The sequence below is a fragment of the Acipenser ruthenus genome, chromosome 29, assembly GCF_902713425.1.
Source record: "Acipenser ruthenus chromosome 29, fAciRut3.2 maternal haplotype, whole genome shotgun sequence".
Lineage (NCBI taxonomy): Eukaryota > Metazoa > Chordata > Actinopteri > Acipenseriformes > Acipenseridae > Acipenser > Acipenser ruthenus.
In genome coordinates this window covers 22956885-22976480 of record NC_081217.1, presented here as the reverse complement: position 1 = coordinate 22976480, position 19596 = coordinate 22956885, and the positions used below count along the sequence as shown (strand labels likewise).

At 43.2% G+C, this 19596-nt stretch overlaps 1 protein-coding gene across 1 annotated transcript; it reads left to right on the top strand.

Moving 5' to 3' along the window:
• Nucleotides 1-2854: 2854 nt before the first annotated feature.
• On the top strand, nt 2855-10041 carry LOC117434278 (PAK4-inhibitor INKA2-like). The gene is made up of 2 exons (XM_059004355.1): nt 2855-3335; nt 7746-10041. The coding sequence occupies exons 1-2, from the start codon at nt 3264-3266 to the stop codon at nt 8736-8738; spliced, it is 1065 nt and encodes a 354-aa protein (XP_058860338.1). The 5' UTR covers nt 2855-3263; the 3' UTR covers nt 8739-10041.
• The last annotated feature ends 9555 nt before the right edge of the window (nt 10042-19596 follow it).

Sequence of the window (19596 nt, the reverse complement as noted above, 5' to 3'; positions counted from 1 at the left end):
GTTATTTCCTCCAGCGGGTTCATTCACAGCAAGGTGCTTTCAATCTTTAGATCTCCATTGACCAATTCAAACAACACAGAGTCAAAACGTGACTGCAATGGATCAATGTGAGAATCCAGCCCATTCTGGAATGGTTCTGGAATGGTTCTGGAATGGTTCTGGAATGGTTCTCGAACCAATCCGGAGGAAATCGCATAATGGATCTCAGTGATTCATCCATCCGCTTTCTGGAATATATATATATATATATATATATATATATATATATATATATATATATATATATATATATATATATATATATATATATATATATATATATGCATTTATAGAGTTCTGCTAGCGAATATTGTCGCTAGCAGGACTCATGTGAAGGTCCTGTGAGATAATCTATTACTGTTTACAAGGCAATGTATAGGCAGTATGGAGCGCGTCTCTTCAGACAGGTGCGCGGGGGGAGAGAAGGGCATTCACCTACAGTCTTCTTGAAATTCCTCCATTAAAACAGCCTCACGTAAAAATCGATATCACAGTGAAATCTCTTTAGTATTTCGTGAATACAAGCGTGTGATTGTGTGCCGGCTGTATTTATTTAACATCATCACACACATACATGCTTAGATGAAGAAGTCCGGGTTCATTTGCATCCATTCTTCCGGCGCTGTTTGTTTGTTTTTAAATTATCCTTTGAGTCTCGCAATCTCCTCCCTCGAATGCGTTTGATTTCCCTTCCCGTCCCCTTGCCTGCACCTGATACACATTCAAGACATCAAAAGGCACTTGTGTTTTGTACGATTCCCTGCAGCGCACATTTCCATTGATCAAATCATTTATTCATCTATTGGGCTTTGCTTTCGAGTGCTTTACATTTCTAAAACTGTACCCCAGTTACAGGCATCTGAGGAGCACAATATTATTTCAAATGTTTAAAATGTATTTAGGTAAAAAATCTTTTGATTTCTCCATAATATGATAAAAACGAAACAGAAAAGTTTATTCTAGTTAGGAATGAAACGTGGGAATTTCTGAATTGAGGAGAAAATCGGTATTTAAATTAAACAAAATATTAAAATAAAATACAAAGTTATGTTAATAAATACAGTGAACATCATAAACGTGCTCCTCAAAGCTGTTACAAAAAACATGTTTAATGAAAGAATTCTGCTTTGCTGTGATTTATGCTTTTCTATTATAAACTGCTGACAATGAATAAAACACACATTTAGCCCGGGGCATTGTATTAATTCAAAATGTCAAGTTGTTTATGTCAATGCTAACCATTTTATTACAAACAAAGAAAGAAGAGCCATGCAGTTTCCGTATAAGAAGCGCAGCGATGACGCTGTCGTCTAATTAGAGCACGACGTCATTTCTATAACGCTGTCATGCAGTTTTACGCATTGTCAGATGCAATCAAATTCAATTGCGCTGATACTAAGAGTACAGATGAAAAAATGCCCCAGGGAATTAAATGTATTTCTGTTTAATGATCATTGTCGGATTAAACTTCAGCTCATGAGCGGAATGGAACAGGCGTAGGAATGAATCAACTGGAAGAGCGATATATCCGCTTCAGAGGGAACAAAGAGGAGCCGCGTTCACACTAATACTAATAATAATGTAACAAGTCTACAGCCTGCTGCTCGTGTTAGAAAAGGTGATTTAAAAGAGGTTAGCAAATCTGCTAACAAAACAGTGAAGTGTCACTGTGCATGGAAACTCTCTGCTGCTCGCTCCCTTGCAGAAACGTGCGCTGCACTAAATATACCTCCAGTATGGACTCGCAGCCACCACTGGTCTTCGAGTCCTGAGCTCTAACCTCTCCGACTAGCAGGTGTGATCCCGGGGGGTCGCGGAGTAAACATCAGGAATTCTGCGGCTCTGAAAGCAGAGCGCTACACAAGCGTTCCTCCTACGAGATGACCTTAGAAAACATCTACAGGAATTCGTGGTTAACTCCGTTCATGCGATATTAAGCACAGCTGCGGCTTTTTTTCTTGTACACATTTTTGAATATTATTTGATAACTTCCATTTTTAAATGTAATTGAATGATATATGGTATATGATATATTTACACATATTTTCAGAGAAATCAAATCATTTAACCATATAAAATAAACTACTGCAAAAATGTGCGCAACTGCTATTAGTTCAATTGTTTAAACATTTTTTCAAACAACCCGTATTTTGAACATAGCCCGTAATAAATAATCAATAATATTGAACCCAAACGGAATATCAATTTATCATTAATAAGCACTTATTAGCAAAAGAATGCACGGATGTTCCACGATGGATATTTTTGGGGGTCAATAATTCTAGAACGCGTTGCTGCAGTGTAATGATATTCTGGTACAGTAAATTCCTATTGTATTATTTATTTCTTAGCAGACGCCCTTATCCAGGGCGACTTACAATTGTTACAAGATATCACATTATACATTATTTCACATTATTTTACATACAATTACCAATTTTTACAGTTGGGTTTTTACTGGAGCAATCTAGGTAAAGTACCTTGCTCAAGGGTACAACAGCAGTGTCCCCCACTGGGGATTAAACCCACAACCCTCTGGTCAAGAGTCCAGAGCCCTAACCACTACTCCACACTGCTGCCACATGCTCCATATCATTATCAATAATTCTAGAGCGCGTTGCTGCAGTGTAATTATATTCCGGTACAGTAAAAGCATATAGAATTACAATTAAATATAGATGACTCTGAAAAGAGAGAGTAACAAAATCAATATGATGATGTTTGCTGAGAGTAGGGAAACTTGATCCCAACAGAGCGAGCACATGTTACTAAATCCTCCCTAATCGGAGTGTTTCGCCGCTCTGCACTGTATAGGATAGACAGCTTCAACACCATTGGACGCTGGCACATTCTCTCAGCGTGCTTGCAAACCCAGGCATAGAAGAGTGCAGTTAGACTAGAGTCGCAGACCGGACTGACCCAGCGGCGCACGGCCAGAATATTAATTTCGCCAGTCAGGCGGAGACGCTTTTAAACATTGACCGACTGACGGGACACTATCAAAGAGGGAATCTCAGTGAGCCTTCAAACGCAGTTTTAATCACATTAATGACTGCTTTTTGAATAAAGAATCCCGGGAAGACGTGTAGTTAGTTTTACAATTTACCAACGGGAGACTTGAGAGACACGGGAAAACAAACATCGTTCAAAGGGATACGTGAAGCGCACCATCGGATCTGAGACGACCTTTCTTCAAAGTATGCGATTTCTGTCCATTTAAAGAAATGGCACGCCAACTTTCCAAACCTGAGAGAAAGACCATGGACACCTGCTTACGACGTTTAAAACAGGAGCTGGTAGGTACTAGCCCAGTATACTCTATCCCCCAGTATACATCTGTATTGTCTTAGATGTGACGTGTACACCGCTGCACGGGGCTCAGCCGGATTGCACGCTGCATTGGCTTCTCTCAGATCAAAGATTGTCTCTGTGTTATTTAGTCCTGGTTGTTTGATGAAATTGGAATATCGATTAAACCAAGAGGATGCACTCGTGGACACACACACACACACACACACACACACACACACACATACACACACACACACACACACACACACACACACACACACACACACACACAGTGGGGGCGGACATGCCAGTACATGTTGTTGCCTGCTGGAAACACGAGCGAGCGAAACAGACCGTTTTGTGTATTGCATTAAAACTGAGCAGTCTTGTGTGTCGAGTAAGCGCTTTCGCGTTTTACATTTATTATTAAAGGCGCGCTGTCTCTAGTGAGATGTCACTAAGTATTCGAATCGTTACGCTCTATATAATATGCTGTGTCTGTTTAGACGACCTCGGGCTGCAATGTAATCTTGTGTTAACTGTTGTAATAATCTACCGGAGTCCCTATTGCTGTTTTTCTGTCTGTCATAACCGCTGGTCTTGGAGTAAGAAGCCGTGTAACTCTCGCAGTGATTCGGTGTGAGTTTAGTGTGCTACTAACCGGGTTCAGTCTGGATTCATTACATGTTCCCGTCATATTTAAAATAATACGAGAACATGTAAGTGTTATATTACTTTATATCGAGTACACCTAATCAAAAAGATGACACGCCCCTATCCAGATGTACCGCTCCCAGCGACAGAGTTGGTTCGAATTTCATCAGTTTATTTTAATTTTATAGATTTTAGCATACACAGATTTCTCACGCTCCACTCTGTGTTTTGGTAAATACTGTAGTTAAAGATAGCTCCATTGGACGTTGTAAAAAAATAAAATAAAATGAATAAATATATATATTTTTAAAATGTGTATGTGCATGTATTAGTATGGTGTTGTGTCAACGTGTCAATGCATGATCATATTATTACTGTAGTACTGTGTTTTGCTGTGGTTTCTGTTTCCCTGTTACTTCCTTCCCTTTCACCACAATAGACCTGACATTAATACCACCTGGTTTATAAATTCACCGTTTCCATTTCTGAACATTGCTTTTTCCTGCAAGTCCCCACTTACGGCCGTACTCAGATAACACTTTGTTCCATAAACAGAACACTCCCAGCATGTTGGTGAGATGTGATTAGGTACTACTGCATGTTTATTTACAGGCAAAGGAATGCTTTTGTTTTTAAATGTTTGATTTAGACCAGAGCTAAAAGATGGTCCGTACCGATGATCGGTTCTGAAAGAACCAAAAATCTAAACGAAAAATCACGAAGAAAAAAAACAATGTTTGAGGCACCTTGTTCTCAATATTAAAATACAATGCTAGTATTAGAACACTGAGTTCACACAGGAGAGATCTTTAGACTGGTGAGGGGATGGAATGGGCTGCCTAGTCATGTTGTTGAGGTAGAGTCACTGAGATCTTTAGACTGGTGAGGGGATGGAATGGGCTGCCTAGTCATGTTGTTGAGGTAGAGTCACTGAGATCTTTAGACTGGTGAGGGGATGGAATGGGCTGCCTAGTCATGTTGTTGAGGTAGAGTCACTGAGATCTTTAGACTGGTGAGGGGATGGAATGGGCTGCCTAGTCATGTTGTTGAGGTAGAGTCACTGAGATCTTTAGACTGGTGAGGGGATGGAATGGGCTGCCTAGTCACGTTGTTGAGGTAGAGTCACTGAGATCTTTAGAGACTGGTGAGGGGATGGGATGGGCTGCCTAGTCACGTTGTTGAGGTAGAGTCACTGAGATCTTTAGAGACTGATGAGGGGATGGGATGGGCTGCCTAGTCACGTTGTTGAGGTAGAGTCACTGAGATCTTTAGAGACTGGTGAGGGGATGGAATGGGCTGCCTAGTCATGTTGTTGAGGTAGAGTCACTGAGATCTTTAAAGACTCAGCTTGATAAAGTTTTGTTAAATCAGATTGGCATGTTGTAAGCCCCTTTGTGAATCGTGTTTATTTCTGTGATTTATTTCATGTAAACAGTTTATTTACTGTGTAGCGGTACTTGTTTTTATTCACTTCCATATTTTACAGTATAAATGTGTAGAATTATTCCACCAGCTACATCAATACCAGTATTATCTTTACATGCCTATTTAAATGTCTGACAGCTACAGTGGACACGCACACGCACACATGCACACGCACATGCACACACACACACACACACGCACACACACACACACACACACACACACACACACACACACACACACACACACACACACACACACACACACAGAGAGCACAGACCCTGGTTTACAATCAGTCCAGTGATCCATGAATATCCATCATGAAACAGTCCTTCATATGCTGACAGGTCTGGCTGGATTGGGAGGAGTCATTAAACTCAGATGCATTCATCTTAGAAGCAGCCGTTCATCTTCTCTGAAATGCTGATGACAGGACTGCAGATTAAACAGGCAAATAAAAGTGATAAATTCAGTTCCGTTTGTCACTGTTACCCAAGACTGCTGTTTAGCACTGCATTTACTATACGGGACTGGAACGCTGTATTTGGGGGCCATACGAACCTGTGCTATTTGTGATAACGAGAATGAATCTCTGTGATAAGGAGAACAATTGAATATGAATAGGGGGTTATGGCAGGATATACCGCTGATGTACCCTGAGTATATCCTAGAATATACTAACTCGGGAATACCTTTAAGTACAGGGGCGGTCCATTCCACTGTCATGTTATTTAAAACATTCTCAAAGTACTGCCTTCCTGTTGAAATGGAGTTTGTTTCTTTGTCCGAAGTTATGATGGAAAGCTCTAATGACCCCTGGCCAGGGTCGGGTTCTCACAAAGCCAGCACTCAGAGCACTGCACTGCACAGAGAGAAGCTGTGTGCCTCAGTCAAAGATGCCTGGTCTCTCATTGACCTTTCAGGCTGCTTAGTAAGGAAGTACACAGTCATATTGAATGAGATGAAGTCAAAGCATACAGGGAGAGAACCCAAGCAGACACAGTTAACCTTCAGTTTGGGGTTTTCCTCGTTCACCTCCTGCAAGATTCCTCTTGTTTGGCTGGAAAAAATACCCCTAAAAAACCAGAGCCAACCAATCAGAGATGTAAGGATAGTTTAATCCAGTCTTGAATTAACTCCTAAAGTGGATTTTACAAAACTAGAAGTGAACAAACACGTCAATATAATTCCAAGGTCTTTTTAAGCCCTCTCGGGTTGTTCATTTCTCATGTCTTAACATTAGCACAAAATCTTCTCTATTCAAAAAATAGGAGTTCATAAAAGCCTATATTATATAAACTGTTCAGAGTAAAATAATTTTTCTGTTATTTCTTTATTCACTCTTCGGAGCAAGGCCCATGGTTCAGCTATTTGCATGTAAAACCATCACTAAGAAATACACAGAGCATGTGGTCAGCTGCACAGAGAGGGAGCAGCGCAGGCTGAGGACTCTTCACAGCTCTCCTGCCCTGCAGTGACATTCACAGCTTCCATCGGAAACAGTGCTGGCAGGCAGAGCTTTCCCAATTATCCTTAAAAAACAAAGGATGAAGCATAATTGGGTTAGTTTTGATGGCGACCCCGACGGCTCCAGTAAAGTGAGGAGCTCTATAGAAAGTGTGTGGCTCTGTGTGTGTGTCAATGCAGAGCTCTTTCATGGTGATCTTCGCATGCTTTAAAAGGCTGAACAGCTGCTGTGTGCTGCTGGCAGTTGGGAGTGTGCAGCATATGCTTGGCAGTGGGATTTGGTAACACAATATGGACTAAATGACAGAAATACAGAAATGTGTCCAACAGACTAGATGTACAAGGAACTGAACGCAGCAGAGAAGCACGATGCAATACTGTTACCTCAGCAGAGTATGCACAGCACACATTACCAGCATGCATATTAATGGTACAGCAAATTATAATGTTTACTGCTGTAAAAAAAATGAGTATTCGTGTTGCTTAGAATATTTTTTCAGCAAAACTTTTGGAAAAAGCCTTGGGAGATTTCTTACGTTTTTAAAACACTTTCTTTCCAGATAGATATTACACCTCAATTACGATATTAATAAAAACGACAACATAACATACAACAAAAAGCATATTATCTGAACACAAATATAAAAGTTGATTAACTATGTTATTAAATTGTTACAAAAACATTTTTTAAAATGTACATTTAAACTGTACACGATTCGGTCAATTTACAAATTTAGTCATGGCTGTAATGTATCTAATGGGTTCAGTGGCACTTTTGGTCTCCAAAGGGCTACAGATTAACAATGTGAAAAGATTATCTGTGTAATCCCCTGTTTGGCTGATTGGATTGTAACTCCCTGTTTCCACAGCTCTCAATGAAGGAGTCTGGGGACGGCCTGCATGATCAGATGAACAGTATGATGGGAGCCCTGCAGGAGCTGAAGCTTCTCCAGCTCCAGAGCGCTCTAGAGCAGCTGCAGATCTCTGAGAGCCAGAGCCAGCTTCCAGCCACGGAGGAAATAAAAAACAGGCAGGAAGACTGGAGAGTCCTGAGGCCAAGCAGCTTTCATACTCCCAGACCTGCTTCTTGTTCCCCATCAGGGCCTGTAAGATCCTCAAAGCACGTGCTGTGTGCGAGAGATGAAGCTGGGATGATGCCTTCAAGCGAGGTCCACAGTGGAAGCTCCCACCACGGCAGCCGGGTTTCCTCAGCGCTCAGTGAAAAGGAATCTCCGAGTCCCATTGGATCATCAGCTGTGGATCTTCACAATTGCCCTCCCCAGGCCGTGGATCTTCAAGCCATCATGCAGAACCTTTCCAGAGAAGCCTCTTTGATGGATAAGGGAGCCCCAGAGAGCATGGATGATTCAAACGATTGGACCTCTTCTCTGCTGTGTCAGAGTCGCAACAGGCAGCCTCTCGTTTTGGGGGATAACATTTTTGCTGACCTGGTTGGAAACTGGTTGGATTTGCCAGAGCCAGAGAAAAAGGCATTGGAGGGAGAAAGAAACGATCATCCTTTGAGTGTGAGCAAATCTCAAGAGATCATCAAGAAGTTCTCATTGACTGCTAATCTTTTTAAGAAGTTCCTCAGGAGTGTGCGCCCAGACAAGGAGAAACTGCTCAAGGAAAAGCCTGGCTGGATGTCGTTGGAGGAACAGGGGACAGAGATCTCCAAAAGACCTAAAAAGTCGGTGAAACAGAAGGGCACTTTCTACCTTCCTTTCTGTGCTCAGAGCAAAAGCAGGAAAGTCCCACAGCCTTCAGAAGAGAAGAAACCTGGTACTTACATCACAAGAGGGCCTGATGCCGTGGAGAAAGTGCAGCCTGTGTTTGATTACAACACAGCTGTTTGGGTCTAATGAAACTACAACCTCCAGATCTGGCAAAAACAGATTACTGATTCGATACTCCAGTCTTCCAAATGTATATACTGTAAAATACAATACTGTCACAAGAGACTACAGCATCTGCACTTAGGCCTGGGAGTCCGGTCAGTGTTTCTCACAGTATGGGCAATAAGATAGTTCAGCGTGCTGGGAGATGCATTGCATGCTTGCTAATCCGGTCAGTGTTTCACACAGTATGAGCAATAAGATTGTTCAGCGTGCTGGGAGATGCATTGCAACAACAAGATACTCAGAAGGACTTTTGTCTCAGTGACCAGCACAGAAAGCCATTACCTCACAATACTGCACTCAGTAATCTATTTAAACCAAGTAGTTAAAGCACATGAGGAAACATTGTGACAGGAGCTGAGTCAATAAGGACCTTTCCGATGATACTGTGACCTTTACATCAACGTAAAGAGCTTTACCTTTAAGCACTGCAGTAAAAACTGTCCTGTAGTCAATTAGCTGTCCCGTATGCTGTTAATGGATTATTGAACTTGAAGTTTTCCCAAGCAAGGTATCCAGACATGAATGACATCTCTGTTAAACTTGGGGACACCAGTTAGATGCAGGAAGTGGAACGGCTAAAAGTCCTTCCTTGTTTGATGTTGTCTTCTTTTTGTCCTTTGCTTTTTAAGGAGAGTTGTGGCACTACAGAAGTCTTAAAAAGTCCGCCTGTGATCCAGTTACCATGTTAACGGAGGGGAAGGTTAACGTATGCTCAGCATGACACAGCAGAGACTCTGGCCTTGAGTCCCACGAACACACGAGCGGAATTTGAAGAGGGGTTCTGGTGCATTACAGGGTGTTTGGAAATCAAGACTACAGTATAACCTGTCACAGCTGATTGAACTCAACTATAGCAGGCTTCTCTAATACATGTGTTGCTTCTTGTCATCGTTTTCTTTAATAAAGAATCACAGCCACACATTTCACAAGACTTGCTGCTTGTACTTCAGCCCTACAGAACTCCCTCTTCTGCCTTTCACCTTTGCACTCTGACCTTTCACTGTTCCGACCGTCTTGTTCAGGTTCCGGAGTGACGTTCAGTCACCTCCTCTCAGGCCGATGTAACCTTGCTGGGCAATGTTAACCATGAGCCTTTTCAATCTGTTTCAGACTGTTCAACGATGCCAAATGCTACCTTCTGCTCAAACACAGAATAACAAACACATTTAAAACTTTTTTGTAATTCATGTTTGATTACCTAAAAATGTAAGCACATGAACTGTTTGTGGTAAGTTTCTCTGTCCTTTGTACTGTAAATAAAATACGTTTCATGCAGATTTCTTTGTTATCTCTCTCTCTCTTTATAGAAAGCATGAGGAATGGTATTCTAACTGAACAGCTTTCCATTTGTCATCTGCTTCATTCATTGGGACGCTGGCGACACAGTGGGTGGCTCTTTCTGAGCCAAGATCACAAATGAATATCCTGTCTTGGGAAATGCTAACTTCATCTGCCATTCCTACAGGCTGTGCTTGACTTTTCAGAAGTGATGTTTAATAGCAAGGACCTTTACCCTGCGACACATAATGCCTCCCCTTCACCCATGTTTACATTGTGGCATTTTACAAAAGTGTTACTAATTACCCCCCTGCCAGGGATGAAATCCCCTTCAGCAGGACATACAGGGTGGCAGGCGAACACACGCATGTCACACATCACATGCTTCTACATACACCTGAAGAACTGCTTAGCCAGTTGTCATGAAGCTTGGTAGTGACATTATTGGGTTCTGGCCATATAAAGCGGTCTGTATGTCTGTTCATCCATCCGTCTGTCTGTATGTCACACATTTTTGCATTAATCAGGAGAATTGCTTATCAAATCGTGGTTTGCGATCATTCTTCCTCATACTGGTAGCTCTAATTTCGAGTTTACAGCCGTGGCGGTGGAAGGGGCTCATGTTACTGAAATCCTTGTTTCTCTGGACTTGAGAGATGGGAACATGTTCGGACCTGTTGTTGAGTCCACAGCAACCTGAGTAAGTTTAACAAGTTTCAAAATGTATTTAATGAAATTCTTTCTTGAGTGCAAAATCAATTTTTAATTCCTGTCTGGAGCCGCGAGATCTCCAGCTGTCATGTGTTCCAGTCTCTCTCCGTGTGTGTGTGTGTGTGTGTGAGCCGCGAGATCGCCAGCTGTCATGTGTTCCAGTCTCTTTCCGTGTGACTGAATCCCTGACTGAACCACACGAAGTTTCCCATGGGAACAGAGGCTCTCTGCCCTGACAGCTGCCTCCCATCACAGGCATTCTTCACCAGCACGGAATTAAAAATATACTGAGTTACAGCCCCGAATCAAGGCCCTTTATTTTAGTTTTGTATTTCATATATATTATATAGAAGTGTTTATTTACAAACCACACCACCTTGAGTCAGACTGATCTCAGAAGCTATGCAAGGTTGGGCTTGGTTAGTACTTGGATGGGAGACCGCCTGGGAATACCAAGTGCTATAAGCCTGACAATTTTAAAATGAACCTTTACCATTAAAAATGTCAAAAACACATCAGAGAGAGATTAAACAGACAAACCCAGAAAATGAATTATTACTCATTTTAAAGATTTCAAATTATTCCTGAATTCAACTGTTGTCAATAATAATATGCATGCCAAATATAGTGTCTACATTTGATGGCAGTTTATTCAGTGTTTCTGCTTATCCATTTCTGCATTACCGCTGCAGACATGCAGTCTCACACACATTAATGTTGCTGTGAATCATGTAACAGCACTGTAATGCAGGGCTGAGCGGGACGGCTTTTCTTATTGATTTCAGAGATTCTCACTACAGTTTAAGTGTCTCTTAAGGTCTCCTGAGTGAATTGCTTGTCAGTGTCTTTGACGAGAGGTCCTGTCATTTTGTCTTTCCTCCCAGCGCCTCTAATTATCTAAGTACAGCCCAGCCCTGACGCCCCTGTGTGTGATTCTGTTACTGGCGTGCTCCTTGGAAAACACATTCTGTGTTTGTTTCTGTTTGTTTTCCAAATGATGCTCTAATTTAATAATGTCCCTTATGAGAACGTCGGTGCATAAATATTTCATAAGATTACTGTTCCTCGTTAGAGTCATTTGGGAGTGTCCTCAACTCGCAATTACAGCATGTTTTTGTCCTTAAAGACAACGCACAGGAATTGTGTCTCAGCATGAAGCAACGTGATCTGACTTGGACCAGACCCACTGACCCTTCAGGAAGTTCTCCAGAGATCTGCAGCTGCTCTGTGAAAGGAAAGGGCATCCGAACCAAAGAGCTGGAATGCACCCCTCTTCCACTCATAGTCACCGCGTCCTCCTTTAGGAACAGGCTCAGAAGAATGGATGGGTCTCCTGGGATAAGGAGCTTGAGAAAATTCTCAAAAAAGAAACTTCACAAAGCGCCCTGCTGGCCCTGTTACACTGTCTTCCCACAAACCAAATCACCGCATCAAACAAGTAACTCTTCATTAACATGTAACAGATTACTTTTTAAAAGTAACTTCCCCAACACTGTCCATTGCTTTGTCCAAGTAAGCCCAATACTGTATCCCCTTGCTGTAGCAAATCCATCTCCTATTCCAGCATCTACAGTACGGTACAGAGTACAGTGTCTAGAATCTATGAGCCAGACTACCTGGCTGCACAGCAGGTAGGTCCTGATAAACAGCTCACATATTTCATTCAGGGGCTTGTCTGCAAACTTACAAACACGCTGAAGCACCCTTGACGTGGCGAGCAGTAAATCACTTCTCTGCTGTTTGATGAGTGCCATGTAATTACTCAGCATACATTACATATTGTACCAAACTTGCTGATTTTTTAAACAATTAAACACAGCAGCTGTGACGGCTCAAGGAAGTGACTCATAACATCCTGGAACTGGTTTCAATGCAGCGGCTCAGCGTAGCTCAGAACCAAGGGGTTACAGAGAACACGGCTGCTTTAAAAAGCTACTTCCAGAGCGACTTCTCTTTTTCTAGACATGCTTGTCTCTCTAATCCCCAGTAATCCTCTGCACACTGGGCTCATGCTTTTTTTCTAATTCCCTACAATCTGCCTCTTTCTCTAATGCCAGTTTCCCTCACAGCCCTGCGTCAAATGCAAACACGCTGCATTTATCCCTTTAACAGTGTACCGGGTAAAAGCAAATGAAAAGCAGGCATAGTATACCTGAAAGAGGTAAAGTATATGAGATAAATATATATATAAAGACAAGTCCTAATCTTGGGTATGTGTGGTTCTTAAATACAGTAACTGCACAGTCAGAATTTTTGTATTTGATGCTTTTTAAAAGCAGTTCATACATTTTAATCCAAGAGCTAGTAGGACTGAATTTGCAAGAGTGCAGACACAGTGTATATTTTATTGATAAACGTCCAGAACCTCTTTCCTCTTCTGCTTGGCTTTCTATTTTTATACAGTGAAGTGCTAAGAGAGACGATGTTTAACAGTACAGATGTGCTGTCCCTGCAGGACTTAACACTTAAATAGAATATATCAAATGACAACGCCGGTTCTGGAGAATGAATTGCATCTGGCTCCACTCTGACTCAAGGGCATGCAAACTCATCAGTGACACTGATGCACACTTGAACATATCTGATATTCACTATGACTGTCCAGTAACATCTCTGCATGGTGATGTTTCAGTAGTGCAGAGGCTTGGAAAGCCATCCCTCTCTGTGCATTTCTTTCAAAGTTCTTTGCATAAATTATTAGCTAATCAGCTTAGCGGCAAATTGGGATGCATGTGGTAAAAGGCAGTGCGGTGGTCTGTTAATTAGGAAATGTAAATGAGATGTAAATGATTCTGTTTAACCAGGATTTCTAGACTTGCTCTACATTATATTAAATACAGCAGGAGTGTCTTGGGAGCCTGGGAGGGGTTCCATTGGAATCTGTGTCAATGAATGACAGTATTATTCAGTCGCTGAGTCCCTTTCCTGTGTTCATTGTTAATTCAGCCCAGAGTATTGCTGTGTGGTATTACAGTGGTAGAATTCATAACCCCTTCAGAGAGACTTCGTGACGCAGTATAGCTGCGTGCAGAATCCTTCACAATCTATCATAAAGGGGGAGGGAACTGCAATTATTTAGACAAGAACAAAGAAGAATTGGGGGGATTTGAGTGAATCCAGTGCTCTGTGTGGAACAATCCCCTTGCTGATTAAAAATCCTTGTTAACGTGTCATAGGCCTTCACGTAACTGCAGGGGAGGCTTCGAGAAAGAGCAGGTCCAGCCAGGGGGAGGATAGAATCAAATGAGACATTCAGTAACAGAACGCATTGTTCTCAGCATCGCAAAACAAGATTCCCGGAGACATGTGGATCTGATGTGTGCTTTCCTCAGGCTATCTCATAAATGCATGTCTTTATTCATTAATGATCAGCCTTTCATAAAAAAAAAAAAAAAAAGTCATACAGTACTAACGTGTTGAGACCATGTGATAGGATGTGTTCTCTCCCTAGTATAAATGTGCAAACAGAAAAATTTCTCAGCTGCCAGTTTGGCTGCAATTTATTTCTGAAAATATATCCGCTTCTAAAGGAACAGCTGCACGTCAATTAGTTCTTTGAATATCAACGTAGGCTGTGATCCAGACTTGGCTGGCTACTGACTTGTTAAAACACAGACTGTCTATTAAGACAGGCTTGTAAAAGGCCTCTTTCATTTCCCCTGACTGATTTTCTGTTAAACGCTTTCCAAATACCAACGTGTGGCTCCGTTGAGTAAGCTAACGGGACAGAATCTATGTTGTTAACTGATCAAAGGTTTTATTTACTCTCTCTCAAGTTTATAAAATGTGCGTAGGGCTAACCGTTTTATAAAACAAAAAACAGCGAGCTGAAAGGAGAATTCCTCCAGTAATGTGTTATTCATTCACAAGTCCCACCATTACTCAGTCCCAGCAACTTCACATATTAGAAAAAAGAATAAATGAGGGCTGTGTACCGTTTATTGTCCCTGACTCAGGCTGCTTGCTTGCTCTGGGTAACCCATGTGGCTCCCACAACACTGCCTGTTACACGCCCCCTTAACCTTACCAACCAATCAATGAGCTCCGAGTCACGGCACCAATGTGACGGAGTCTGGATGCAAACAGGTGACTCGGCACGCCTCAAGCGAGCGTCTCAACCGCTGTGCAAGAGAGCCGGGCTCTGCATTCGTCACTGCAGAGCTCTTAACCTCAACTCCTCTCACCGACAGAGGACAGAGTCCATAACAGAGGAGCAGCACCCAACAGATGCAGAGCAGAGGGGGGATTTGGATTTGAAAACATACAGTAATCGATCAGCTCCCTGTAATGAGAGAGGATGTTGAAACCGAGCCTTCTCATTACATGAAAGGGAATAAGAATGCATTCCTGCAGCAGGGCACAGTGTGTAAGCTGAATGAAACTCTGAGATCGATTCACTGTGGAACCAGCAGGGTCTGGACTGCACTCCTGCATCAGGGCACAGAGTGCAAGCTGAATGAAACTCTGAGATCAATTCACTGTGGAACCAGCAGGGTCTGGACTGCACTCCTGTATCAGGGCACAGAGTGCAAGCTGAATGAAACTCTGAGATCAATTCACTGTGGAACCAGCAGGGTCTGGACTGCACTCCTGCAGCAGGGCACAGTGTGTAAGCTGAATGAAACTCTGAGATCGATTCACTGTGGAACCAGCAGGGTCTGGACTGCACTCCTGTATCAGGGCACAGAGTGCAAGCTGAATGAAACTCTGAGATCAATTCACTGTGGAACCAGCAGGGTCTGGACTGCACTCCTGCAGCAGGGCACAGTGTGTAAGCTGAATGAAACTCTGAGATCAATTCACTGTGGAACCAGCAGGGTCTGGACTGCACTCCTGCATCAGGGCACAAAGTGCAAGCTGAATGAAACTCTGAGATCAATTCACTGTGGAACCAGCAGGGTCTGGACTGCACTCCTGCATCAGGGCACAGAGTGCAAGCTGAATGAAACTCTGAGATCGATTCACTGTGGAACCAGCAGGGTCTGGACTGCACTCCTGCATCAGGGCACAGAGTGCAAGCTGAATGAAACTCTGAGATCGATTCACTGTGGAACCAGCAGGGTCTGGACTGCACTCCTGCATCAGGGCACAGTGTGTAAACTGAATGAAACTCTGAGATCGATTCACTGTGGAACCAGCAGGGTCTGGACTGCACTCCTGCATCAGGGCACAGAGTGCAAGCTGAATGAAACTCTGAGATCGATTCACTGTGGAACCAGCAGGGTCTGGACTGCACTTGCTGACACAGCCATTCCGTTTCTCATTTCCGAGGCTTGGCTGGGTTTGCCAGCACAGGAACGTCAGCTCAACTTGATGTGAACATTACGCAGGTTTCAACTTTAGTAATACATTAGTAAGCACAGTCTTATCAATATCCTTAGGATTGCTTTTTTTTGTTTTAGATTCAATACATGGTTATAAAAACATGTAAATGAATCCTTTAAATATGGACGTTAGACAGGTGCCCCCCCACCCCTCTACATCCTGCCCATCTGGACGGAACAGGATATCCAGCCGCAGTCTCAGCTCTACATCCTGCCCATTTGGACGGGACAGGAGATCCAGCCGCAGTCTCAGCTCTTCATACTGTCAGCCGCGTGTTGGGCTGTCTGGGAAATACGAGCCTCTGTTTCACAGCAGTGTTTACACACACAGTGTTTGGCTGTGGATATTCCAAGAGCCAACAGAATGCCTTGGGGTGGTCCTGTATACTGTGTGGGTTGTTTCACAGTCTAGGGGTATATAGAGGCATCTGTCTGTCCATCTGGATGTCATGACCTGTGTGTGAAATGAACGTAGGTCATGTGCTGTTTCATGTTACTGATAACTAGAAATATGGATTAAATTAACAGGAAACGTATGGCTTTATTCAGGGTAATAAAAGTTCTATCATAATGGTATCAATGCTATTTTTCTGTAAAGGTAATCGCTCCAGCACCTGAATCTTATATAAGCAAGGTTTGTTTGAGCAGTGCAGTTTGATACAGATTGAGAGTGACGTTGTTACAGAGATGCACAGTTGTGCCGGACGGCCTGGGGTGTCTAACAGGGAGACTAGAGGAGCAGGAGCAGACAGGGCCATATGGATACCAGAGGCTCTTCTCCTGGGAGTTTTCAAATGAACATGATGAGCAAAACCTTTCCTTCATAGATTAAGATTCTGATAATAACCTTGTGCAGAAAATAAAATGATCACACTGAAACCTGGTTTCTACCAAATGGTCAGTTCTGAGTCCCTGGGTTCAGATAATATAAAGTCTACTGCACACAGACAGGCTGCAGAAGGAAGGGCCCCCTCTGGGCCAAGCCAAGGGCACAGATGGGGAAGGGAAGATTCCAAGGCCTGCTCAGGCCGGGGGGCCAAGGGCAAAGGAAACCAAGCAGAAAATGAAAAAGCAGGTAATAAAGTGGAAGGAGACTTGGCAGGAGTGAAGCAGACAGGTGATCGGTGTGTATGAGGAGAGACAGGGAGGGGAGGAGAACCTTTATCAAGCGAGGAGAGCACTTCTGTCTAAGCACTCCAATAGCGTGGACCTCCAGGCTGTATTGCCAGTAGTGGGGACTGTAATAATTCTGCATGCTGAAGAAACAATGTTTTGCTGCCGAAAATGTTGGTCTTCTTGATTTCTAGTAGTTTGACTTCACGAGTTTGGGTTTTACTGTTTGAATTATAACCCTCTGTGAGGAAAATCCTTTCTGCACTGAACTTTCATACAGTATTGTAAGGCCTTGTGTCAGTTCAAACGCAAGTGACCGGTCAGCGGGTCATTTGCAATCCAATCTGTTAAAGAATCTTTTATTAAATAAATCCCCTCAGGGATCCTGAATGCAGTTCAGCAGTGGAAGTGAAGGGATCGTCCAGGTGCAGGGCCATTGTGGCAGACCTAGCCTGCTTTACACGGGTCTGTGTTAGGCACTAGAACTGAAGAGCATCTCCTTCACTCACAGGAAAGGCAATCTTAACACAGAAGAAACAAACACAGCGTTTGTGTAACTGCAATAAGAAGCACTCAGAACGATTAGAGATATCAGTTAAGCTTCTTTTAGGAAATCAAGTCGCCCATAAGCATTGTATTCATTTTATTGACTTAAGACTTTAAAATAGACTTTGGAGTTAAAGCTGGGAAGGCAGTATTCTTTATGCGTTGAAAGAACGGAGGACCCATCAGTGAGGCAGCAGACCTCTGGAGTAGACGGACTGCACATCAGAGCAGCTACAGCCCTCCGTACAGCCAGGCTACAAGATCTGCATGGAGTCGACTCTCAGCCTCTCTGCAGAAACCCTGCACCTGCTACAAGCAGCTCTGAAGACTGCACTGAGGAGCCAGATTAACAGCAGGACCCTCAGACTCCCGCCTGTCAAGAGGAAACGAGGAGCAGAGAGGCACTGTACTGCTCTTAAAGTACTGCTTTGCGTTAACTAAGATTGCAATCAATCCCGTCAACTGCAAAGTCCTGAAGACAGCATGACAATCACACACTTAACAGTATTGTCTTCATGAACCTCTTCCCATATTCAAAGACACGCTCAATGAAGGCTGGTCGTGAACAGAAAACCAGTAGAACAGGCCTGCGAGTGTGTGTGTGTGTGTGTGAGCGAGTTACAACAGCCTTCTCTTCCACATGATTCACCCCTACCTATATCCCTACAGTACACAACCGCTGCCAGTGAAAAAAAAACAGCATTGTTTCAATGCGACACTGTGAGCGATATCAGTTCCAGCATTGTGCTGCTCCACAGCACTGCCACTTGACTCGCATTACAGCCGGCGTCTCTCTCTGCTGAAGACAGGCTTGGTGATTCTCTCAGCTGTCTGGGAGAACGTGCCAGCTTCTCTCTTTCTGTCTTTAACAGGACTCCTTGTTGTCTGAGAGTGCGGTCCTTGGGCAGGACGATCGCTGGCCGACGGCCAGTTCAGGGCTAATGACTGACATGAAACCCCACCTGGAGTGCCTGCGCTAGCCCCCATCACCACGATGAAGTCATTCCGATGGTCCGATTCCTGCATCATTAATTTAACACAACAGTCACGGTTACCGCCGCAGGCTGCCTGGCACATCGTAAACGATACGCTTCGCTGTTGAGACTTTATAAGAAGTATTTCCAAAGCAATTCAGAGGCTGCTGCAGCACAGGATTGCCCGCTGAGTTGTTCTGAAGGAACTAATTGCAGTAAGTTCCATTCATTGCTATTAAACCAAAGTGTCGACAGCCAGCTGCACTGGAGGGTAGCACGTGGCAATTCAAAACAATGAATACCATCTTACTACCCAAGGACACAGTGCCCTTCACAAAGCCCCTCTTTATAATCAAGCTCCCTCCCTCATATCATATGCATAGAAACTGGGTTGCAAGGAGACTTTACCTACAAATTAACCCTTTACTTTTTATCACATCAGGGCGAATTGCTGTCATCACCTGGAATGTACTGCCCTTTGCTGATGGGATCAAGTACTGAACACACATCATTGTGACACTAGTTCTCATCAAGAGATCATTGTAAAAATACAGGAGTTATCATGACCTGCTGTATAGGCAAAAGTGTAGAGCACAAATCCAAGGAGGCTGCATAATGCACTGGTGAGACTGCAGTTACAAAACTGCATCCACTTCCACAGGGACCCTGCGGCCCTGGAGAGAGAGGGCAGAGACGAGCAAGCAGACAAACCCTGGGGCTTACAAGGACTGAGATACAAAGACAGGATGAAAGAACTGAAGCCGACGAGAAGCCAATATCTGAAATGCATTTGGACGTTCAACATCACATGACTACAATGTAAATAAACTGCAACGCCAACAAAGCCTGTTTCTGATGGAGGCTGAAGTGAGT

Excerpts from the sequence above, each read along its gene's own strand:
- LOC117434278 (XM_059004355.1), top strand. The coding sequence starts at position 3,264 with ATGGCACGCCAACTTTCCAAACCTGAGAGAAAGACCATGGACACCTGC. Across the intron at positions 3,336-7,745 it reads GACGTTTAAAACAGGAGCTG|CTCTCAATGAAGGAGTCTGG; the intron begins GTAGGTACTAGC and ends CTGTTTCCACAG.